General features: G+C 38.4%; 1 protein-coding gene across 1 annotated transcript in view; it reads right to left on the reverse strand.

Annotated features, from left to right (window-relative positions):
• Positions 1-25,063, reverse strand: part of BANK1 (B cell scaffold protein with ankyrin repeats 1) — a 133,308-nt gene that overhangs the window by 94,182 nt on the left and 14,063 nt on the right. The window contains exons 2-5 of the mRNA XM_038136043.1: positions 19,604-20,002; positions 13,196-13,261; positions 1,998-2,146; positions 733-871 (exon numbers count right to left, since the gene is read on the reverse strand). Coding sequence (XP_037991971.1) covers positions 733-871; positions 1,998-2,146; positions 13,196-13,261; positions 19,604-20,002 — 753 coding nt within the window. The remainder of the gene's footprint in view (positions 1-732; positions 872-1,997; positions 2,147-13,195; positions 13,262-19,603; positions 20,003-25,063) is intronic.

The following is a 25,063-nucleotide window of genomic DNA, read 5'->3' on the forward strand; positions in this document are numbered from 1 at the left end:
GTAAATTGTAGCCTATTATTGTAGTATTTCCTCCTGTCTAAGGTTATATTGCAGTAATTTTATAACAAAATGTTATGTAAGTTCCTCTGGCAATTCACAGCATGCAGCCCAATAGCAAACTATACTCTGAATACATAGGTGAGAAATGTTTTCATTCTTAACTCGCATCAAGAATGGGGATAGGTGTGCCCCTAAAATCTGCACAGATCTTCTAACAGAGAAACTATTAAATAGTTGAAACTGTTATCAACTGCTAATGGATGGAGCAATAGAAAAAAACCATTAGGAACTAGCAAAGATGAGTGATACAGAAAAATTACATGAATGTGAACAGAGAAAAGAAACTATTTCCTGCATCAGTAAGAATTATGGAGAGGAGAACAACCAGATTTACTGCATTAATATAAAATGACACATTTAGTAACAGAGTAATAAGAAAATAATATTACGTTTGCATTTTATGGCAGTAATTTTGGAGATTGCTAATCCGTAACTAATCAATGTCATTTTAAGACTGCCACCTGCCATTTAACCACAGAAAATGAATCTAATAGAACCTAGGTTCCTATAAATCACAAGGCCTTGCTTCTCTGCATTATTAAAAGTTATGTGTGCAAAATTCATTTACAGGAAGCACCCACAAAATAGCAGAAAGGGAAACTACTTATCAGAAAACGTGAAGAGAGTTGAAGCTTTTTAGTTTTTCTTAAAGGTAAAGAATATTTTTCTTACCTAGGGCTTTCACATATTTGACCTTCTTGTTCCAAGAGGCTGTCTGCATTCTAATTTGTTGATTATCTGTTATGAATTCAATTTCTAGAGTTTCTTCATCTATTTCCTCTTTCAACAGAATGAATATTTCACCAGGGTTCTACAAAATTAAAATATGTTCCCATTAGTCCTTCAGAAAATTATATTGTAAGCATAACATTATATTGAAAGTGTTTTGAAAGAACTTACTTTCACCAACAGCTTGATGCAAAAAAAAATGATACTACCAAAAAATGAAGGTATCTAATGGCTTCCTTTAGTATTTCATTTACAAGAAAGACACAAGTAATGTAGGATTTTAAATTCAGCTTAATAAGAATATTTTAAAACAGTATTTTAAATGCATATGTAGGTGAACTGTTACTGCCACTCTACTTCATAGTCTAGAAAATGACATCCATCCTAATAAGAATAACCTAAAATACTTTAGACCCACTTAACCACTTCCAGTACGGTGACAGTAGATAGAAGCAGCAGGTGATGTGAGACAACAGCCTTTTCCACTTTCTGAACCAGAGGCAACATCACTCCCTTAAAACTGTACTGATCTCAACAATGAAATAACGTGTGTAAATCATCTTTAAAAGACAGACAGCAAAAAATATCCATGACATTCTGTGTACACTGCAACCTCCATACTTTACTGTGGCCACTCACATGAAGGAATGCCATGCTGGATTTTTTACTTCCTCTGTTTATGCTGTCACATGCTCCTCACAGCCACTCTGATTAAAAGCATATATGAACATTTATGTCCACTGCATAGGCATGCAGACACGTACATATAAATATTTCTGATTTAATTTAAACTCAAACTAGGTCTGTGCTGACACAAGCCCTGTGTAAGTCATGGTATAGACACATATGCATGTATACATACACCCATCCTGGATTCTTGCCAGGACAAATTCCACATCTCTCAAGAAGTGCCTGATTATTTGCTCCCTCTGAAGTATAAGGCCCACATGACAGTAATTCTTCAACTCAAGCTGCTAAATAACTCCAATAGAGCTCTCTCCAAACTACTTTACTTCCAAAACTTTTCACTGCAGTGTGGATGCAACACAAAGGCAAAATAAATCCCACTGCAGTCTAGGTGCATTCTTATTTTGGTCCCTTGACAATTTTGGAAACAAATAGCAGATATGGTATCAATGAGATTGCAGCAGGAGGATGAGAAGAACAATGACACTTATCCCAGAGATTTTAGGATCCAGAAGTCTTACCTCACATGGTATTCTTCTCGGAAGCACCAATATTGACTGCTCATTACTTTCTAATCTTTCACAAAGTACCTCTGTTTTAAAAGTGAGGTCTGTTTCTTCTGATGCTCCCCTGACATCTGACAATTTAATATCAGAGATAGTCTGGTGATCTGAAATAAATAATGTGAAATGAGAACATTGATAATTAGCCTAAACCAGCAAAACATGGCAATGATGTGGTTTCCAATGTATTACTCATATGGGACTTGGAGTCACATTAAGGACAGCACATGAAAGCCTGGCAAAATTCCCTTAATGTAAATGTGATGAGATGACCTCTTCTGATGAAGAGCTTGCCTCTGAAGTTTTGATCCTGCACCCTTGATTTACATGAACAGGCTCTGCACATATGCTTTGTCTTCCTAAAACAAAAAGGGACATAGCTTTTAGACTGAAATAGTTGTGAACAGCAAAGTCAGGGAGATCACCCAGTTCTGTCATCTCAGAATGTTCATACACTAAGACAAAACAGGATTTTTACCACTCTTCCTTTCTTTATATGTAAATAAGTACATGATATATGTTTACAACATCAACCCACCTGTCTAGAGGAAGTGTTTACATGAGAGCAGTGACATCTGTAACATGATACTATGACAGTAGGCACAGATTCCATGGCCTTTGCCTCCCTTAATGGACAAAAGGCTGGGTGGAAGCCATACATCTTTTAAATAGGATAATCTGTGTTTGGAAATGCTATGCCAGTTATAAAAGTAGCTTGCAATCAGTTTCTCCTCTGTTTGGCTGTACCAGAAAAGGCCCAAGAGCCTTTAGTGAATATAGTGAATCCTTCACCACATTGCAGAATTTTAATCATGAAAAAGAACTGCCAACTAGCCGCATCTACAGAGCTCTGACTAAGCCTGGGTTTTAGCAAAGGCATCCTTTACCTGCTCTGTCTCAGCTGTATCATTACTCCTCCTTTCCAGACACTTTATTACCCTGTGTGAAACACTCCTGCCACCCATCTCAAAGGACTGCAGCAGCTCTTCCTCACGGAGGATTAGTCAGTATACTGCAGTCACCTCGTTAGGTTATTGATATAATTTCATGCAGTCCAGAGTTTGAAAATCTAGACTGGCTGGCGAGACAATATCCTGAGAGACATCCACACTGTCTTGCATTACTGTAAATTATGAAAGACTCACAGTCAATTACATTCAAGGATACAAAGAACTTTTGAGGTACGTCTTTTCCTCTTAAATGGATATAGAATAGTAAAATAAATTAGTGATGGGCAGAATACAGAACAGTAGCAATTCGGCTTTGCTCAAAGAAGTACCACAGCCATTTTGCATTTCTTTGAAAAGGTGCCCAAGTGACTGAGGTACACAAACCATACAGTGCTCCTAAGTGGCACAGAAACCTTTCCAGACAGTGTCAGTACTGGCAATCTACAATTAGCTTTCTCAATTCTCACTTACCTTTACTTCCCCCATATGCACCAGTTCATCTGATGCAGGATGCTTCCTTGCCTTACCAGTCTTGCCTTGCATAAGGCATAGATTTAATAAAGTACCAGTGTAATAAATGTGTCCACTAAATACAGCTACGCCGTGGCATCCTATTGTAGAATCTTTTTTATCCAGGGATATGCTTTAATTCTTGAAGGTAGGAGGGAGGGAAGGAGGGAAGGAAGTCAAATGTCTACGGTTCCTTAAAGAAGCTGAAGTTTCATTTAACATCTAATCTAAGTTAAGCGGGTTCAATGACCATCATGAGCTAGTAAAAACTGCCCATCCTACTCCTTCTTATATTCTCATACCTTTAAGGTAAAAAAGTTCTGAATTGAAGCTGTGAATTCAGCATAGGTTGTTAAAATTACACTGAACCTACATGTAGATGTACTTTAGTAAAGTAGCATTAATTCCATTTGCTTTAATTCACTTTAAAAATTAAATAGGCTACACTGAACAAAGGCTATTCTGTTTCTGAATGAGAACCCACACACAGTTCAATGAAGTTTAATGAATCCAGCTCAGAATACAAGCGTAGTAATTTCTCTGATTATCACTGAGAAAACTAGATTTTATTTAGCACTGCCCTTTAGAAAAATGAAGCCCTGAACTCTTGCTGAGAAAAATGGTTATGATATCTTACAGCAGCCTTACAGTACCTAAACAGGGCCTACAGGAAACATGGAGAGGGACTTGTTACAAGGGCATGTAGGGATAGGACAAGGGGGAATAGCTTCAGACTCAAAGGCGGAGGGGTTAGTTTACATATATCAGGAAGAAATGCCTTACAGTGAGGGTGGTGAGACACCAGCACAGGTTGCCCAGAGCAGTTGTGGATGCTCAATACCTGGCAGTGTTCAAGGTCAGGCTGGATGGGCTTTGAGCAACCTGGTATGGTAAAAGGTGTCAATGTCTGTGGCCAGGGGATTGGAGCTAGACTTTAAGGTCCTGTCCAACCCAAACCTTCCTATGATCCTGTGATTATGTATGCCCACAGCACATATTTTGGGAATGTATTCACATTTTAAGTTACTCATCAATCTTACACGCACAGAATTCACTTCAGAAGATAACTCATATGAGGTACATGCTGCTTCTGAATTTTTTCTGCCACTTTAGGCAAAGGAGTCTCACAGAGACAAGAAACATTCCACTATGAGATTGACAAAATGAAAGGAATGAATAACAACTCTGGAAGGCACTGGATTCTCAGATGTCAGCCATCTGTCAGTGATTGTTCTTCAAGGATCACATAGATGCATTCTAATCTATGTAAAGTTCATGACAACTTTATTTCTACAGTCTGCACTCTACTTATCAAAGATGATGGCAGTCACTTTCACCTTTTAATACAAATAATTCACCTACTGAGAACATCAATCCTATTGCTAATAAGTTGGTTTAAACTAGGATAACATTTTTTCCCTGTTAACGTTTGCATTTTAATACTTTTATTATGCCTAATGACATCTAAATGCAATATCAGAACTTCAACCCAGTCACTACTGTGATGACACAGCTATCCCAATAATAGCCAACTAATAAACGTGGCTCTTACATCAAAGACTTGGATATTTAAGAGGATTAGGATTCCCCTGCTGACTTGAAAGTGGCTATCAATTTATTGGCTACAAACCATCAAGCAAGATGTCTTTCACTGAATGTAAGGTCTACGTCCAAGAACCACAGGGATCTATATTATCACTGCAATACAGGCACCAAAGTTTGGAGTCACTGCCTCCAGCCCTCCCCAGTTGCACATGATCTGTCCTAAAATGTGGAACATGAAACAACCATGTGAAAAGTTATTTGTCAGTGCTGAACAAGTAATACACCAGAGATTAAGCAAGCCCGGACTTGTTGGCATTAGCTGAAACAAAGTAGCTCATAAAGGTATTAATACTACTATAATGAGACTGTAGTAACGCAAATGGAGCAATGATAGACCATATCTGTTTTATAAAGGCAGAAAGTGTTGCCAGATGTTCAAGTCTTCTGAACATTTAAATTTTGGACATCTTCATTATTTTTCCTCATTACACTCTTGGTTTTTAACCTGAAAGCAATGGCTAAGGAGCTCCACCAATTCCAGAAGCTTTCAGAAAAATTCAGAGTTTATAACTGAGGGTGAAGATTATCTTAAAAGAAAAATAAAAGGAACATCATTATTATGCTGGACTATGTAAGAGAGAGGATTTGTTAAAGAGTATTTGTTGCTTGGTGAATGTGTTCTTTTAATGTTTTATATAATGGTGACCTATTAGTGAAGTTTCTAAAATGTAGCAGTAACAATTAAAATAATTGATGAATAAAACCAGACCCTTTCTTGTAGGATCAAAGTATAAGGAATTATTAACTATATCCAATGATGCTAGACAACACTATGAGCCAGAAGCTAAAAAGAAAGGAAAAATCTATTACAATCTTCCCTTGAGTAAATAGGGCAGTACTACTGGGAATTATCATCTATTATAGAGGGTAATGCTTAATTTCCATCAGATTACTTTTGTCGGTTTACTTTTGACAAATATCTGCTGCTGATGGCCACATTGACTGATCTTACATTTACATTCATTTTAAATATTAAAATATAACACAAATTTACGGTAACTTAATTGGGGACAGTGCTGATGCTTTCAATTTCACTTCAGTGGTCTTTCCTAATCCATGTAACTTCAATACATCAACTCGGTATCTTTTACGTAAGACCCTTTGGAACACATTATTGCTTTCAATTGAACATTCTGAACTAAATTCATGGAATGACTTTGAAATCGTATTCCTTTACATACATAAACTGAGAAATTTTCATATTGTATCTCAAGTCTCCTGTGTATTCAAAAACTAATTATTCACAACAGCTTCTAAGCAACTCTATTGGCATATCTAATTTCTCCCTCACCCCCAAATTCTAACCTTTCAAACATACTCTTTAGTTATCCTTACTGCAGCCTACATGAGAATTAGAAGTATTCTCTGTCTTTGATTACTTGGTAGTTGCTACATGTTTTGAGTCAACAATGTATATGACAGATTTAGGGCATTAAAAATAGCAGAAAACAAACTTATGAAAGATTTATGTGTTTTCTAAGGCTACCCATGAAATGAATCTCTCAGTCAAAATTAGGCTGGTTTCACAAAAGCAAAATGCCTACTAGCTTTACAAATTTTAGCTCTTCATCAAGTTTTGCTAAAGCAATGCCAGCTGAAGAACTGAAACTGCAATACAAAAGAGGTACAAGTGAATGAGAAATATGGGTAAATCAAGTTAGGCAGATGACAAGGAATGAGAAGGTTACCTAGCACTTGTGGCCACCTTGCCACCTGAAAGAAAAGTCAGGGTGTTCCAGTGTCAAAGATTAAAATAAAGAGGATTACAGCAGATCCCTTAAGTGCAGGAGACATCCTGTGTAGTATGGTAGGTGCACCTCTGCAGAGGTGGTGCCACTGGGTTCTGTGAGGTACAACTGAAAAGGTTCCCATGAATAAGTGACTTCCTTGCAATTCAGAAGCCTGAAGTCAAATGGTTCTGTAAGTCTCCAGCAGAAATACGGATTAAAGAAGAACCACACAGAAAAAAAAAAGGAAGTAACCACCTGTAATGTAGGGGGAAAAATCAGGATAAAAAGACATTCACACATCATGTTCCTCTTTCAATTCACCACAAGTTTATCATAGATATTTATGAAAGTATTCCTGTTGAAGTGTGGGTATCTGTAAACGTTGTATGAGCTTAGCAGAGAGGGACTGAAAGGAAGCCTCTACTGCACAAATTGCTCTATTAATTACCTGAAAAAGGCTGTGAGAAACAGGGGGCAGAAAACATTCACCACACTGGGCCTTCTTCAGTGGGACTACATTCCTTGCATGAAAGTGGGATTTACTCATTTTTACCATAAGCACACTCTAAGATAATATTTCAAAGCAAATCCTCTTTTCTTCTCTGCTGAAGTTTTCTTTAACAATGAAAAAGGAATTAAAAGGTTTCCAAAAATCACAGAAAATTATTAATACATACTCAAACACAGAAACATCTGACTTCACTCTTAGTTTCTTTCATTTGTTTTCTATGATGAAGAATTTCCAAACCAAGATAAAGATATTCATTAGTGAACAAGCTTTAAATAATGCTTCTCTCTGTGTCTCTACAAATACACTGACAGTTATTTTTGTTTTTCTCAAAAGCATTCTCAGCCCCAGTTTCTCCTGTATGGTTGAGCTCTTCTGTCAAAAACAGTAACTTTCTGTAAGTTGGCCTATTTTGCCCACATCTCCACAATATTTCTATTACTTTATTTATGGTGTACAACTTTTCTTGCAAATAAGTATCAAACTGACAGCTCCTTTAAAAGCTATCAAGAACAGCTTTTCCTTTTCTGAATATTATATGTAAGTTGGTGTTTATGTCATCTTAGCAACTGATGGTGCTGTAGTTTTCATTAACATCTATTTCTCTCCCTGAAAACCCCCACATCTATTATTTTCTGAGTTACTATACAGATGCAGGTAAAGATTGATGCGCTGTGGAGGTACATGTTCATCTAGTCTTTTATTATCAGGTATGTTTTTGTACACAACAATTTATCACTGATATAACTGCAGCCTAATGGAACCACCACGAATGCATATAAAGAGAATATGAAAGTCTTATTATGTGTAGCCTTTTTGGATCTGACAGTAAAAACAAAAGATCCTGCCTTCAAATAATTCCCCAAACTGCAAAAGGGTATTTATCATGAGTTTATCAATAATCTTTAAGAAATAACCTGCATGAATATGTAGGCATTTCTTTTCCTATATACTTTCATATGATTATAACTCAATATTCAGAGGCAATCTAAAGTTATAACAAGGAACTGGCTCTAACTGGTCTGTGATTTGGAAGACACGTTTGATTTTGTCAGTGCTTTAGCTAGGATGGATATATTTAGATGCTCCTTAGGACTGATTTTAACTTTTACTGCATATCAGTTCATTGTATTATTTTTTTTCTGCAATGAAATCCATGACTTTCAGCTTCACCAGCAGCACTAGGAACATGACTACTTTGATGAGTTTGACACGTAGCAAGACTGTCCCAAAAAGTTTCTATTAGGCATACTGATTAGTTTGGAAATAACTACCTGCCTGAGGTCATTTGGGTGCAGGGCAGAGCTGTTGATGGAGCCCAAGCCTGGTATTTTCAGTTTCTGGAGTCCGCATGCTTCTCCAGGGAGAAGCAAACTGAAGCCTGCCCCTCGGTGTGTACCAGAAGTTCTCAGTTATTAAAGCTAATGACTTATTAGAGAGTCCTTCCATCCACTTCAGAGTTACTGGAGTTCTACCACAGTAAGAACACTTGGGTGTTTCTGTTCCATTTCTCTGTGCTATCAGCACACACACCTCTCACCTCTGTTTCAGTGAAGGATTATACAGCACTAAACATTGCCTAAAATGAGATGTGCTGCTGCAACTGAGACAGGCTTATCCTCCTGCTGCTGACTCAAAGTACCACTGAAGACAAAAGGACTGATAGCAGAGGCATCCAGGTTGTAAAACCTCCAAAATTTGTTAGTCTGATAAAATCCTCTTGCAAATTCCTTATTATTGCAAAGGGGCCAGCTGCAGCTGCCAAGTGGCTCCTTTACCTCAAAACTCCTATTCAATTCCTCCATAACAGTCCTGGCTCCAACTGCAGTGTGTGCTTGGACACAGAAGTGGCACACTGCTACATTTAGAAATACACGCATATAAAGGGACACAGAGAGGAGTGTCTGAGAATCAAAACATACTTTAGGGATGCACAACATTCAAGCTGAAAAGGGGTTTAAGTTTTTACAGGTATCGATCTCAAGGACTGAGTAGCCAAACTTTCTCTTGGCCATGTTTGAAGCTATTCTCTTTATGAAAACTATTCTTTAAAGTCATCAAAAAAGGACATGGATGGAAGGTCACAACACTTAACGTAAATGAAGTCCTTTCACAACTGCAGTGGGAGAGGCTGGAGGGAGAGGCACTGGTAGAAGGCATTCTCAGCCTTCACCCTGCTCAGACATGTCATTAATAATATCAAAATGTGTACTGACACAAAACAATATACTCCATGTTATAGCATCCCTTAAATCATTCTGGTAACAGAAGCTAACTTGGACTGCAGCAGGTAATTTACCAAAGAGGGTGTCTTAGTCTCAGGATGACAGCGGAGCTTCAATACCTGCACAGGGCTCTTATCAATGTCTGGATTAAATTTATGATGCTGTTCTTGATCTGTACAGCTCTAAATTACATGGGATTTGTCTAAAAGACCACATGTCTCCTGAACCATGCTGCCACAGCTGTTGTCAGCAGAAAGACTCACTCCAGACATGTTTGGTATTAAAGAAAGAAAAAAAAAAGAAGAGTTGTCAGCAGGACTGACTAACTGAGGACAGGCTGCTTTGAAATTTACTCTCACCTTTAGTTTGAAATAGCTCAAATCTATTGACCCTTAAAGTGGGCTAAAAGGTACACCACTTTCCTGGGAACACAATCAAGAGTGATATTTTCAGACATCTGAAAACCATGCTTGTTTTCTAACTCCTGATTATTTCCCTTTTGTTAGAGTTATGAATTGGAAGGTAATCTGAGGTCTTCCTCTTCTAAGACAATGCCCTTTAATCCAACAGAATAGACACATTTTATTAAAATAGGCCTTGTGATAGCATTATAGGAAAATAATAGCATAGCAGAGGTACTCTTAGAGCTCTTTATCTGCAGAGGGGATGCCATTTGTTTTGTTAAAAAATGCTGGCCTGTCTTCAGTTTAGTTTGGTAAAGGATATACATGTATGCACATACATCTTACCTTGATGAGACCTCTGAGCAGGACCAAAACATGTCTGCTGTTAAACTTAATGGGCAGACAGCTATCACCCTTTCAAATTACCTTTTGTGCTCCACTTGCCCACCCCTAATTGCTTCAGTTAATTAGCACTAGGATAAAAGCTTGAGTAGCAAATGTTAAAAAAGACAAAGCTGTTTCACAGAAGGGGAGGAACCTTTTCAGAAGCTGAGCATCACCTAATGGGTACCTAAATCTGAGTTTAGCTCTGTTTTGCAGTTCCATAATAATGCATTCATATTTTATATTGTGGTGACAAGGCTGTATACCCAGATCCTAGTGCAATTGCTTCATTTTCCTACCTTAGTACAAATTATAAATAATGATTCTTTGGGGAATAGAAAATTTCCTGAGGAACCCCAAGGGATAGTCTCAAAATACGGCTCCATAGTATTTATAAAAAGTCCTCCTTCGTTACACAGAAATCAAAAATAAAGAAAACACATAAAAACATTTGTGAGTGGCTGAAGAGCTGATTTATTCTGTTATCACCTACAGGACTGAGTCTACATATATTCATATTATGGTCATTAGCATTCCACAACTGGATCTTTTCCCTCACTCAGCAGCAAATCAATTGTTTTCACATCTGCTTCTAGCTCATATTTCCCCAAAGGATTTCAGTGATCATATTGTTTTTCCATTTTCCAATGTACTGTCTGACCTTTTTTCTCAAGGCCTTGCACAATTCACTTTAGTTAATCACTTCTTATTGATTGTTAGCGCCTTGCTCATTCCCTGTCTTTGTTTTAATGAATATAGGAGTATTTTTTTTAGTGATCTTGCTTTTAGTATGTCCTGTCATCTACTCACTGTTCTTTCCACCCTTGTTGCTTTAGATTTCTCATTTATACTTCTGTTCTGTTCAACTTTCATTCTGGTTCAAACTAAAATTCCACCTTCTTTCAGCTTATCCTTCTTTTTTCTATGATGCTTGTATCTATAAAACAAACTTCAGCTTTCAGCAAGCCACTGTCCTCTTCAGACCTCACCTAAAGAACCATTCTTTTTGGAATTTATGGGGTTCTGGCAAAAACCCTTTCTTGGTTTATAATTTCTCTTCACACTTCTGTTCTGTGTGTTTCATTCAATTTAGCACTGCATACACTTGCTTCTTATTAGGAAGAAGCATAGAAAAGAGACAGCCCCTGGAAACACTTTTTCACAAGTCTTCTAAAGTCAAACCCTGTCTGTTTACCTGAAGATCCACTTACATTCTGGAGGACACAAATATTGGCTAATTTGCAGCCGCCATCTTATCTTTCTTGGCTTTGACACACTGAATCTCAGAAATTCCAATCATGCCACTTCTTGAGATACCACTGCAGAGCTTTGGAGGGAAAAGTATCAGGTAACTGTTCCCTGTTGCATCCCTACAGAAGGAATGTCGCCATGCATTTTCTTACACTTGTCTGGGAGTCAGCCATAACCTCACATACAAGATGCCATTACTGGAAATCCCTCATTTCTAACTGGCTCTTTCACTCATCATAACAATGGATTACCCCTTTAGTCCTCTTAGCAATGACTAGACATCATTAACCAGCAAAGGCTGCAGACAACCAGTGCTTTCAGGATGACTGCCAAAAGCTAACTGAGATCAGCTGTTCAGGGAACTTCTGTAAAGATTTCAAGTGGAACTTTTGCTTTTAATGCACAACTTTCTTTGCTGGGAAGTTCCCAAATCACTTTATTTCAATATCAACCATTCAGTTGACAGGAAACTTGGACTTAAAGCTGCTCTTCAAGCAGCCATAAGAAAACAGAAGAAGCTTGGAGGACCATTTCCTCAGTCCTTTCTTTTCTTGGGACTCTGTTTTCTCTAACCATTCCCTATTTTACTGTCTCATTTTTTGGACATAACAGTGATGAATGAGAGAAATGGTGGGGTCAACTTATTTGGCACCTGGATGATGAGCCAGAAAGCCTTCTTCATACCAAGACACTTCTCCTGTGCACTGACCCATGGCACATCCAATACAGGGCCAAAAGAGACATCCACAGAAACCTGGACAATATGTTTCTAGGGATAAATCAGTGCAGCTTTACAGCAGCTTTCTGCTTGAGATCACACCATTACATCCAAGATGCAAAGAGACTCACAAAGAGACCCTTATCAGAATATGGAAGGGGAATAGGAAAGAGAGCCCCTAACCTCAGAGTCCAGCAGCACAGAACTGCTACACCAGGAATTCTGGAATAACTTACTGGTCCTTTTCCATTGGTAAGCATGCTGGTGCTATTAAGCCAATTACTTAGCACCAGTGTCAACCCAGAAATAAAGGTTCTCTAATTAAGAACTGAGGACAGGAAACATGCTCTGTAGCTCTTTACTAAAAGCAAGTTAAGATTTTGCCAATCTGTAATTCCTACTAAAACACTTTATAAACTTTCACAGCTACAAATAAACCAGAATGGCAAATGTCAACAGGGGCTGAAGCTGTGATGCAGATCTTCTCCCAGCCACTGGCTGTCAGTGAATGATGCTGCAAATGTGATGTGAGTAGGACTGATGTAAACTAAATTTTAAATCAGCTCTGTCTTACAAGCAAAACTCCTAATGCTGGGAAAAGGAAAGGAAAGCTCTCCATGTCTTCCTTTTTTTCTACACTGAAATCACAGTTAAAAAACCCTACCCTCTTTTATCCCTCCCCTTCTCACTAGATTGTGTGGGTATTGATGTGGGGGTGGATGTCTGAGACAAGGCATGTTCCTCTACACAACTGTATGCCATGGTAGGGATGGTTGTTGCCTTTCATGTCTAACAAGATGTAAGAGAATGAATTTAATTTTCTGTAAAGTACTGGCTTTGTTCTCTGAAATGTAAGGGAAATTCAACTCACCATCTGCAAGAACCGCTTCATAGATGTAGGACACAGAGTCTTCAGGATTTTCATCCCATGGTTTATCTAGGAAAAAATAAGAAAGAAGATATTATATTCACATTGATTTCCACTTTTTTTTTAGATTAAAATTTATATGTATTTTAAATGTAAGGTAAAGCTATTTAAAGCTATTATTGTGCAGATAGAAAAAAATCATAGAACAAATCCAAGGGCTAGCACAGAGAAACAAATCTAGAGAGATCTTTAGATGCAACTGTATCCCTTTTCAGTAAACGTCCCTTTGACTGACTTCTTTTCAATTTACCAGAGCTGGTGAGAAATGTGTACCTGAGGAAGACGTTTCCCTGGAAGTCAATACAGCAAACAACGGGAGAGGAGTTGGGAGTAAGGAAAGAATGGAATCACGTGCAGTAAAGTGAGAAACTGAAATGGATACAGACACTTCAGTTTGGAAGACAAGACAGTACTCTCTTTGACAATACAATCTATCTGGTTACAGACAGCATCACAGAATCACAGTGGTTTGGGTTGGAAAGGACCCTGAAGCACATTTAGCTCCAACTACTTAGCCATGGGCAGTGACATCTTCCAATAGACCAGATTGCTCAAACCTCATCCAACCTGGCCTTCAACACTTCCAGGGATGGGGCATCCACAGGTTCTCTGAGCAATCCACTCCAGTGCCTCACCATCCTTACTGCTTCCTAACATCAAACTTAAGCCTATCCTCCTCCAGTTCAAAGCCATTCCTCCTCATCCTATCCCAAGAACCTTCTATGCTCTGAGCTGAACAATGAATGCCAGCTCTTTCAGCCTGTCTGCAGGAGAGGTGTTCCAGTACTCTGAGCATCTTCATGGCCTCCTCTGGACTTGCTCAAGCAGGTCCACATTGTTCATATGTTGGGAGCTTCCAGAGCTGGATGCAGCACTGCAGGTGGGGGTCTCACCAGAGCAGAGCAGAGGGGCAGAATCCCCTCCCTCACCCTGCTGCCCACGCTGCTTTGGATGCAGCCCAGGATGCAACTGGCTTTCTGGGCTGTAAGTGCACATACTGATCTTCTCATCAACCAACACCTGTAAGTCCTCAGGGCTGCATTCAATCCATTCTCCACCCAGACTGTATTTGTGCTTGGTATTGCCCCGACATCTGCAGGACCTTGCACTTGGCCATGCTGGCCTTCACAAGGTTTGTGTGGGCTCACTTCTCAAGCCTGTCAAGGTCTCTCCACATGGCATCCTTTCACTCCAGCTGCACCACACAGCCTGGGGTCAGCAGCAAATGTGCTAAGGGTGCACTCAATGCCATGACAAAAGATGTTAAACAGCACCCAACACAGAATCACTGAATGGATCTCGTTGGAAGGGACCACTGCGGCTCATCTGGTCCAAACCTCCCTGCTCAAGCAGGGTCATCCTGAAACACATGGCACAGGATTGTATCCAGGCAGCTCTTGAACACCTCCAGTGAGGGAGACTCCACAACCTCTCTGGCCATCTGTTCCAGTGCTCAGTCACCTGTGTAGAAAAGTTGTTCTTGCTCACATTTAGGTGGAACATGAGTTTCTGCTCACTGCGTCTTGTCCTATTGCTTGGCATCACTGAGCCTGCCTCCATCCCCTTGACACTCTCCCTTCTGATGCTGATAGACATTGATGAGGTCCCTTCTCAGTAGTCTCCTCTCAAGGCCCAACTCTCTCAGCCTGTGCCCCATAAGATACTGCATTAACATTTTCAGGATCAAGTTCTGGACTCACAGCCTTTTAAATAAGTACAGAGACCCTACCAAGAGCAAAATCTGATTCTATTTTTCTAGTGGGAACTTAAATAGGTGCTATACTTCATTTTCTTCAGGGATAAGTGACAATTTCTTTAGTCCAGACTGCAAAATAACCCTTATTTTATCCCATTTCCAAGAAGATGACACTAATCTAACAGAAGTAACATTATGGTGAATTACAAATACCAATTTTGCTATAACAAAAGTTGTGTGCAAAAGAATATACAAGGTTACCCTTATAGAGGTCTTCTCTAGATGCCTTCCAATGATAACTTTTCAGTAATTGTGACTGGTAACCACAGTGCAAGACTCAGTCAGATTCAATAATACATTACATGAAGGACATCTAAAACTTCAGATTCACACAGCCATTTTACAGCATTACCTGCAAAAATACTTGCTGGGAATCTTAAATTAATTTGTCAGCTTGAGAAAGTCTCACAACGGCAATTAAATACTGACTGATGACTGGGCCATAAACAATACAAATTTGGTTGATGTCCATTTCAAACCTTGAAAAAGCAGACAAATGATAAATCCATTAATTTATTTTTAAAATAAAAAAATGAAATAAATAAACAAGTAAAATTGCAATATGTTAAGTTAGTACATGGTGTTGCAATAATGCTTATGTTCTAGTCATCTGACCTATTAACTAAAATTTTAATGAGTTTGTCCAAAATGCTGCCAAAAATATGCTACAAAAGCTTAAAAAAAGGTTCTAAAAAAAATTCTAAAACTTTAAGATGCCAGTGCACTCACCTTTCCAGGTGTAATAATTTTTCATCCAATTATTATCAAAAATAAGAGGAAAAAACATCACATACATGACACATACTCCAGAATCTAAGGGTACAGGTTACCATGACTAGCTACATAGATTAAAACACGAGTGCTAAAAAACCTAACAAACCTCACAAATAAACCCTAAAAGTCAAGTCTTCTCTGGATTTTGCAGAAAAAAAGAGAAGAAATAGGAAAGAAGTCAAACAGTTTAAGTGACAGGGGATGACAGTCTCATCTCATCCAGGGTTGCCACCTCCAGACAATCACTTCAGTTTCTCTTCTGCTTTGAGATAGCCAGGATCTCATGTCAGACAAAAGAAGTTAGCGACACAAATCAGGTTTCTGCTGGCAGTCGTTACCAACCCCCATCACTGCACTGGCATCCCTTCTGAGTGGAATGGAGAAGCATGGCATCTCGGGAAGATGTAATACTCTGGTAATCTTAGCAGTCCCTGCAGAGCCATTCAAAGACTCATTGTCAGGGTAAAATGGAAATGAGAGCTATAATGCAGCACACACCAACTAACAAAACGTCCCTTCTGCTCATGATACAGTCACACAGACTATTTTTGTTTTAATAAAAAAAATTTAATTGCCATTTGAGGTGGTCTACAATAAGCAGATGACATCATTACCTTAAAACCCCAACAGTGGCATGCACTGTCTGAATGTAAACACATTGTGGAAGGAGGAAACAGAGGCACAACCATGTGGTCTCATTTACTGAAACCTCTCCTGGCAGTGAATGAGGCCAGAACCACCCACCTGCTTTTCTCTATTTACTCAGTCTTGTGTGTTTAGGGGAGAAATCTTCACACCAAGACTTAGGTCACACACACACACACACACACACAGTATTTAGTATTCAAAACCAAACAAATAAGACCAAAAATTATAGTAATTTTATTCAACTTCAGGATTTTTTAGCACTTGAGCTTAATTTTCTCATAGACTCAAAGTCAGTGTCAAAATTTAGGTGAAGTATTTTCCCACTGAAGCCAGTGGTGAAACTCCCACTTAAATCAGAGGTTTAGGTCATCAGCACAAGGCTTGGTCACAGCCTAAGGAAACCCACTGGCATTCATAACTTGTTATTGAGTACCAATGTGAAGAGGATTTTACAGGAGAACAAGCAAAGCAGTGGAGTCAAAACATGAAACATTACTTCAGTACTCACTGTTACACCAAATCACAATAAAATTGATGCCACTGCACTAGAAATGAAACAGGAAACATACCATAAAAGTTATGATAAAAATATAATTATTTCTTCCTCTTTTCTGCAGTCTGCACAATGGAAATTAGCCCCACAGTACCTGAAGTGGTCTGAAGATCTGCATGAGTTAAGTCCTATTTTAACTCCCAGCCTGCTTTTCCCACATTTACTTGTTAGACAAAAACACCCTATGCTAGTATCTCATTTGTCCACATCTATACCATACTACTCATTCCAAAAGTAGTTTTCTTAACATTATTCTTCTTGGCCATTAAAATTGTATGCAGATACATGGAATACCTTTTAGGTAAACAATCAGAAATTAATGGCTTATTTCTGTCTCAGATTTACAAATCTAAAAAATGTAAAAAAAGTTACAAATTTGTTCTGAGAATCTTTCCTGGGCTGTCAAAGACTCTGGGTACAATTTTCTAGTTGGGTTATGTTACTTCATGTACCTCTCACTTTTTAATAAAATAGCAGATAATGAATAGGGGGACATATAAAATGAGATTTATTTTGCACTTCTTCCATCTCAGGTTGTAGGGACAGTGCAAAGAGATTAGCACCTAGGAGAGAAGAGACAGCTAAGAACTTACCTTGCCCATGAGCTTTCCTAAGTATGAGAAAATCTGTAGTGGAAGGCTGGTGACTACTAGCACCTCTACTATGCCATTGTTAACATTCTCTAGGACAGTGTTAAATTGTGAGATAACAACCTGATTTAGCATCCATCTTCAGCTGTTCTAACTGCCTGCAGGTCACTCCTCAACCCTGGCATCCATTTAGTCCTATGATCTTGATGCCCTGCTGTCCTAAGGGATTAACAGGATTTAGTTGCAGTGGAAGGCATGTGGTATGGCCATTATAATTAAAGCTCATTATTGAATTTTCAGACTCAATGTCACTTTTAGAGTAACAGCTCTTATCAATACTGAGGAGACAAGAAGCTACAAATGCTTGGGAGAAGAAATTAAGAGTAAAGAACAGTTTAGTGGGAAAAAAAGGAAATGAAAACCATGAAGAATATACACAAACGTGTTTTCATTACTAACTCTAAAAGGGTCAAGAACATAAGGGTCTAGGGACAAGCACTGAAAACAAAAGGGATGGAAGACAACGATCCATATGAAGAGAAATGAGAAATCTTGTGTGTCTGGTCCCAGTGAAAAGCAAAAAAAAAAAAAAAAAAAAAAAAAAGCTCCAAGGGAAAAATAATTCTTGTATATACTCAACAACCCCTTAGAAAAGAATTTTAAATACAAGGGAAAAATCTTCTTTCCCAGATGTGCAGTCTCTCAAAATCCCTGTCACAGGTATCACAAAGGCTAAGAGCTTAGCAGGATTCTACCAAAGTGGATCATATATACAGACACCATTATCTTTAAGCAAAGGTAAATAATGACAAACCACACACATCTTCATTCCTCAGAGCTTAAATCAACACTCAGATGAAAGAAAATCTCTTACTTGGAACACTTTCACTGTGCAACAGAGAGCAGAGCAGAGGTCTCCTATCAAGCACGGATCTAAGCTGGCCTGGCTGATGGCCAGGGCACACCAGTACACAAAAAACAGGGCCAGAGCAGTTCTAAGCTACAAGTGTGGAGGAGGGCTTGGCCGTGAAGCACCAGGTATCACCACCACTTCCAGTCCTGGATCTACCTCAGTCCACTGAACTGGTCTGATCCCAGCCACAGTCTATGCATCCCCAGTAAAGATGTACACACTGAGACTGAGAACTTCAACAACTATTCATTAATTCAGCTTTCTCCTAAACTCTGAAATTGCTGATTGTGGTCCTTGTCAAAGCAAAGATCATTTGAACACCAACTAAACATCTGGCATTACACTTAAGTCCCAAGGGCACAGGTAATAAGTAGCCTTGTGAATGCACTGACCTAACCAAAGAACTTTCCTGTGTCTTCTAGTAAACTGTTTATTGCTGCAGAGAGGTTTGCAATTTCCTGTGCATGTGTCAACTGATAGTATCTAAGCACAGTTACTTCCTATATACGTACACACAGAATATAGACCCACTGTTTTCATCCCATTAAAAATTGCCAAGAAGCTTCAGTCTGAAGCCACACATTGGACACAAAGAGAAATTGCAGACATTACCTTCTGAAACAAAACCAGACAACCAAATGAGCCCAAATTGTCAAGTCCAAGATATGTACTGAGGAAAAGATTATTCAATACTGAAGATGGTGGGGGACAAGGAGTCTAAAATGTACTTTTAAAAACACTGCTCTCATAGGCAGAGCGTGCATAGACATTCTGGGCAGTTTTAAAGGCCTTTAGCATACTTAAGCTTACCTACTTAAGCACAAGGCAGCAGGGACATCCAGCCAGGTCAATCATTCAGCTGGGGTCTCTCTACCCCAGTGTTCAGAAGAATATTCTTGGTTGTTCATGCGCATCCAAAACTAGGTTAAGCTCTGAGTAAAAGACCTGAGCTGCAGGATGTCTTTCTCAAGCACACACTCCCATTCCAATAAAATGGCACTTTGCATGCAACAAAGAGAAAAGAATATTCTGCTTGGTAGGCAAAATCTTGGCAAAATAGCAAGAGATAAGAGGAGGTAAGAGACCTAAGGATTACAAAGAAGCAGTAGTATATTACCTGGTTGAATAATTTCTTTGACAACAGAAATATATTCCTCAGGTTTCTGATCAGTAGAAATCTCTTTGCTGCCTCCCGCTAAGGTCAGTATCTCATACAGAATCTCTGAATTCTCCACTCCACAGAGCAGAATTATCACATTATCCGGAGGTTTTAGAACTTGTTCCAGAAAATAACTTCTCTTTTGATTCAGGCAGTTAAGAAGTCCACATGAGAGTATCAGGAGTTTACATTTATAAGACAGCAAACAGAGTAGCTCCTGGTGCTTGAAAGATGAATTTTCTAGATTGTAGAGTAAGATTCCTTCTTTGTTCACTATGAGGCCAAAAAGAGATTTTAAATACAGAGCCCACTCTTCTGCTTCTTGTTCATATATCACAAGGACATCCTTTGCATTTTCTAGAGAGAAAAAAACATCAAAAAATATTTTGAAATCTATTTTAAATACATTATAACCATCAGAAGACAGACTGTAGCCCCCCCCCCCCCAAATAAAAACTTAAGGTGCTGAAGAAATTATCTTTAGCAGAAATCAGCTCATCACCTTAAAATGACAACTATCTCCTTATATCTAAGACCAAGGCAGAAAGATTGCCCACAGAAATACTGGAAAAATAACTCAGGATATTATGTTTAGAATAACTAATATTTCAGAATAAATATTGAAACTGCAGTGTAGGAAGCAGAGCACATTCACATATTCTGCTCCCTCCTAGAGCCTTGACAAATAGGCAGTAGTATTAAAAATGGAACACTTACCTTTTAATGATAGAAGAGTATCTATTTGAACACATGAACATGATCCAACTTCATTAGAAAATTAATTGGTATGTTAGGATATTTTGTCAGCATGGTGTTGGGATAGCAATTCATGCTCTCTTTACTGTCCTTATTCTAAGAAAATTACTTGAGACATGACAAAAATAAATCTAGAACTGTATTTTTTCAGTTCTCTTTCCCTTTAAGTTGTAAAACATCATGACAACTAATACTCTTCCACAGAGTTACTAAGGTGACAGTTCAAGACAGAGGCAACAGGCAGAAGCTGAAATACAGAAGGATGCTTCTGAGCATCAGGAAATGCCTTTTTTTAGTGTGCACACTGGCACAGGGTGCCTGGAGAGGTGTGGACTCTGTCTCCTCGGAGCTACTCAAAAGGTGCCTGGATATGGTCCTGGCCCTAGGTGTACAGGAGAGCTCCCAAATGTCCCATCTAACCTCAGTCATTTGATGGTCATGTGAAACCATCAAAAACTGTGATTTGATGAGTTACACAATAACAATGTACATCAAGCCAGGGTAGCTTAACAGTCCCAGTGTAGTTCCCCATCACAGCCCCACGGAGCAACACTGTGAGGCTGAGAAATAGATACAGCTTCTGCACTTGGCCTGATTCACTGTGCTTCACAGTGTCTGCCTGCTGGTCAGGGTCAGGCAGCATGACTCACACTTGCCCGCAGCGCACCACAGCTCCTTTGTGCGCCTAAGCTACTGCACTATGAGGATCAGGAGATATGGAAACAGGGAATGCCCACAGAGTTAAAATGTTTCTGGGGCACACAAAGGATATGGGCAGTGGGATGCATTGTTGGAAGCACAGTACAGATGTAGCTAAGGAGAATAAAAAACTTGCCAAGGATCCCACATAAGCCCATTTATAAAACGAGAAACTGAACCTGTATCTCCAGTCCAGGATTAATGCTTAAATTATTTGTCTTACCTTTCTTTTGGAATAAATTATTTCTATTATTATTTCTACTCTTTGTTCATCCATTCTTTCCTACTTGAAACAAAGCTTACCCAGCAAAAGCTGATTAAAACTTGTAGAGTAGGGACTCTATCGTTTAGTCTCTTGAGTTCATCATGTCTACAAAATGCTTGGAGGAGTCTTGCCATATTTTCAAGATTTGTGAATGCTCACCCTTTCACAAAGTTTTCTATCACAGGAAATCATAAATCAAAATGCTCAACATCGTAGCAGGTGATGATATTTCAAGTTAACTAACTCTTACCAGTACAGTAAAACAGGGTAATATTTGTCAAAATGTATTTGGAGAGATGAATACTGTATTTCCCATGGTAAAAACAATCTGAAAAATACCTGTTTCTGATGAAATGCTGAACATTAATAGTAAGAAAAAGAGCAGTGTATTTCTCATTTAACTCAGAGCAAAATAGTTTGGTTTACAATGCTGGGATAAAAAAAAAAAATCTACTCGCCACAATGTTGTTTTCAGACTCTCATCTGATCTTCCATAACACTCAGAGAGACACACAAAGTAGAAACAAAAAGCTATGAATTGCTGCACAGTTTCAAAAGAAGCTGTATTAACAGTGCTGTAAAGCTCTTTCAGTCTGACCACACAGTTTCATATCACAGAAAATGGAACAAGCAAGTACCTTCTATTTTCAGTCCCCATTAACTAAAAGCACTGTAGCAGTTCTTTAAAAATATGGATATAAAGACAAAACTTATACCGTAAGGAAAAATTAAGAATTCATTATTTACACTTTATTTGAGTTTACTTGGTTCTAACTTCCAGATTATAGTATAATTTCATATTTCTGCAATCCTAAAGGAGCATCTGTTCTTCTGCTCTCAGAAATCTGTCCCCTAAGGTCTTCAGATTCCCACGAAGTAACTCTTAGCCTTGTCGTCATTACAGTTTGTAAACTGGGATTAATACTCTTCCCACTATAATGGAGACATTGTAAAACTCCTCCTATTTTTTTTTCTGCACTTTTGTGAACCCTCCTGCCTTCTCAAAATACTGAGAAAACCAGAACTGCATACAGAGGTTCCTTCATACAGCACATGAGAAGAAAGAAAAATAACTTTGGGTATGCACATGAGCTCATAAACAATGAATTTCACATTCATTCACCCCTGTTCAAATGGAAAGTACAAGGCTTGAGTACTCAAGAAATTCTAAAGATAAAAGTGAGAAACATGCATTGAAAGCATAAAAGACAACAAAGTAACTTCACTTCCATATGGAATATCTGCACCAGTCTGCAGCTTTGATCTTGGCTAAGCAGGAATGAGAAAGGGTTTTTATGATGTTTATTGAAGGCTCAACTGCATTTCTTCTTAACTATATTGATTTTTATATAAGAGAAAGAAAGCTTTATTTGTATATGAAAGGGGGAGCGAAATATATCTAACACCACACTTGATGGAATAAAGGCTCTGCAGCACACATCTCATAAAGCTCTAATGCAATATGCTTCCCCTATTTAATTTGTCTTTTCTATCTATATACATGTCCATACTGCAGTTTGGTGCAATGTTTATTGAAGCAAGCAGCAAGTGCTATCAAGTTATCTAAGGGAAACCAAACACTTGCAATTTTTTTTTCTGACATTGATCTGCCTTCTGTATTAAGAGTTAACTTCATTATTAGGCAGGAATGTAACGCTTGCATCTTACTTGCCCCAAACTGTATTAAAAGGTGAAATATTATATTTTTAAATGCTTGCCTGAATTGAAATGTGGAGTCAACGTTTACCCCACAAATAGCTATGATGTCCCCTATCAAAAATCCACTCTATGTACTATTAGATTTTTCCTGTGATAGTGCTTTTGCCTTCAGAGATTCTACTAAGATGCATATGCAGGCACCTTACTTGAAAATTAAAGCCCATCAAAACTCTGCCTTTAGAACAGTATTATATTTACCTTAAACAAAAAAAACAATCAAGTGCAGCTTTACTGCAACATGCCCCAGTGCTGAACATACAGTAACAATGCTCAACTTTTCAGCCAGAGGTTTTTTCCCTTCATTATTTTAATCTCTTATTGAATAATTCTTTGAATTTACTGCACTTGAAATATAAGTTGAGAATAATTTTGTTCCCTTGAAAGTTAATGTAATAGAAACTATCATATCCTGACAAAATTAAACTGTGCTTCATCTGCTCCTACTTGGAAACTGACTCAAAGGTAGAAATAAAATTTATTATTAGTTCAGCAATGAGAAACAGTAAGAGAATTTGTGCAGTCATCCATAGCCTGAAAGGGGTTCTTTTGACAAGCAAAACTCTTCTCTAGTTACTGGTGCCCAAGAAAGCACATCTCATATCATCTGAAGAATGCTTTGAAAATACCTGCTAGATCCTGTGAGACTACTGTGACCAAGCAGGAATCAAGAACTTGTGTACATAGGGCAAAAGAACATGTCTTTTATGGCAAGAATTATAAGATATAGTAGAGTGAAAAAAAGCACAAATATAATAGACCGTTAAGGGAAACCTCAAGAACCCTGCAATGCACCAAACACACCAGGAAGGCAAAGGAAACAAGTTGAAAATTGGGGGTCTAGTAGCTGCTCCTTAACAGATTATCTCAGTTTATGAACCTTGAAATCTTGTATAAGAGAACATCTGTGTGCTTAGAAATAATCAAGAAGCACTTGGTAACGCTCATCTTTGAGAATGATACTGCACAGGTGTCAACTCATTCCCTATCTTTTTAAAGGCCTTTTAGGTTTGTAGGAGTTTGTAAAGGTTTGTAGGTAAAATGCTTTACTTCTAGATATCTTTGGCCACGATTTTACTACAGTTGTTTCCATAGTTCAGCACTAACAGATTTTGTTTGACTTAAATAAGGCTGATTACAATTAGGATAGGGTTTAAAAATTGGCTCCACAGTCCCACTACCTAAAGACGTTTTGGTGAAAAAAAGTCAGGTGTGAACATCAACTTTTGCCCAAGTTTTAATGGAAAGATGGATCACCATATTTCTCAGGGCTGTCCAGAGCCTTATGCAGTTAGGGTACTGGAACCTAACAATGGAATTCCCTGCCATTTACTCTGCTGCCCATGAACTCCTATAATACCGAGCCTGCCACAGTCAGCCCTAACAAAAATGTAATGCAAATCTGTTTACAGTCCTCACCTCAATCCCATCAGCCTTTGATACCTGTGTGAAGAAAACACCCTCAAGTTATTCTCCACCCTTATGTTGAAAAAGGACAGGATCAACTGCTAGACAAAGCATAAAGTCTGTCCCTTTTATTTCTTCCTGTCACAGATGTCTTCACTTGGGGAGTGGAAGGTTGTTTTGATTTTTTTTAAATATCAGTCTTAAAAGGAAAGAAATGTATGAACTCTGTCAGTATGCAACGAACTACTGTCCATCAGCAAAAATTTGTTAAAATAAGTACAGTAGTTAAATATCTCAAAGGAGAAGTGAAAAGGCACTGAAGTTCTTGCTCACTTTCTCATAACATATTGATGAAAAAGCCGGGCAATGTAAGTGATATGGAATGACATCCATTGCATCTTTAATTCTTTTGTGAATAGCAGACTACACTCTCCAGGATTGTCGTGAGTATCTTTTCATGATAAGAACTCACACAAAAAGAAGCAGTATTTTTTTTCCAGGCAACCAGTGACAGGATAGAGCTATTCAAGACTTTACAAGTTGACTGCACTCACCTACTTCACCCTGCAGGATGT

This window comes from Motacilla alba, chromosome 4 (assembly GCF_015832195.1).
Source record: "Motacilla alba alba isolate MOTALB_02 chromosome 4, Motacilla_alba_V1.0_pri, whole genome shotgun sequence".
Classification (NCBI taxonomy): Eukaryota; Metazoa; Chordata; class Aves; order Passeriformes; family Motacillidae; genus Motacilla; species Motacilla alba.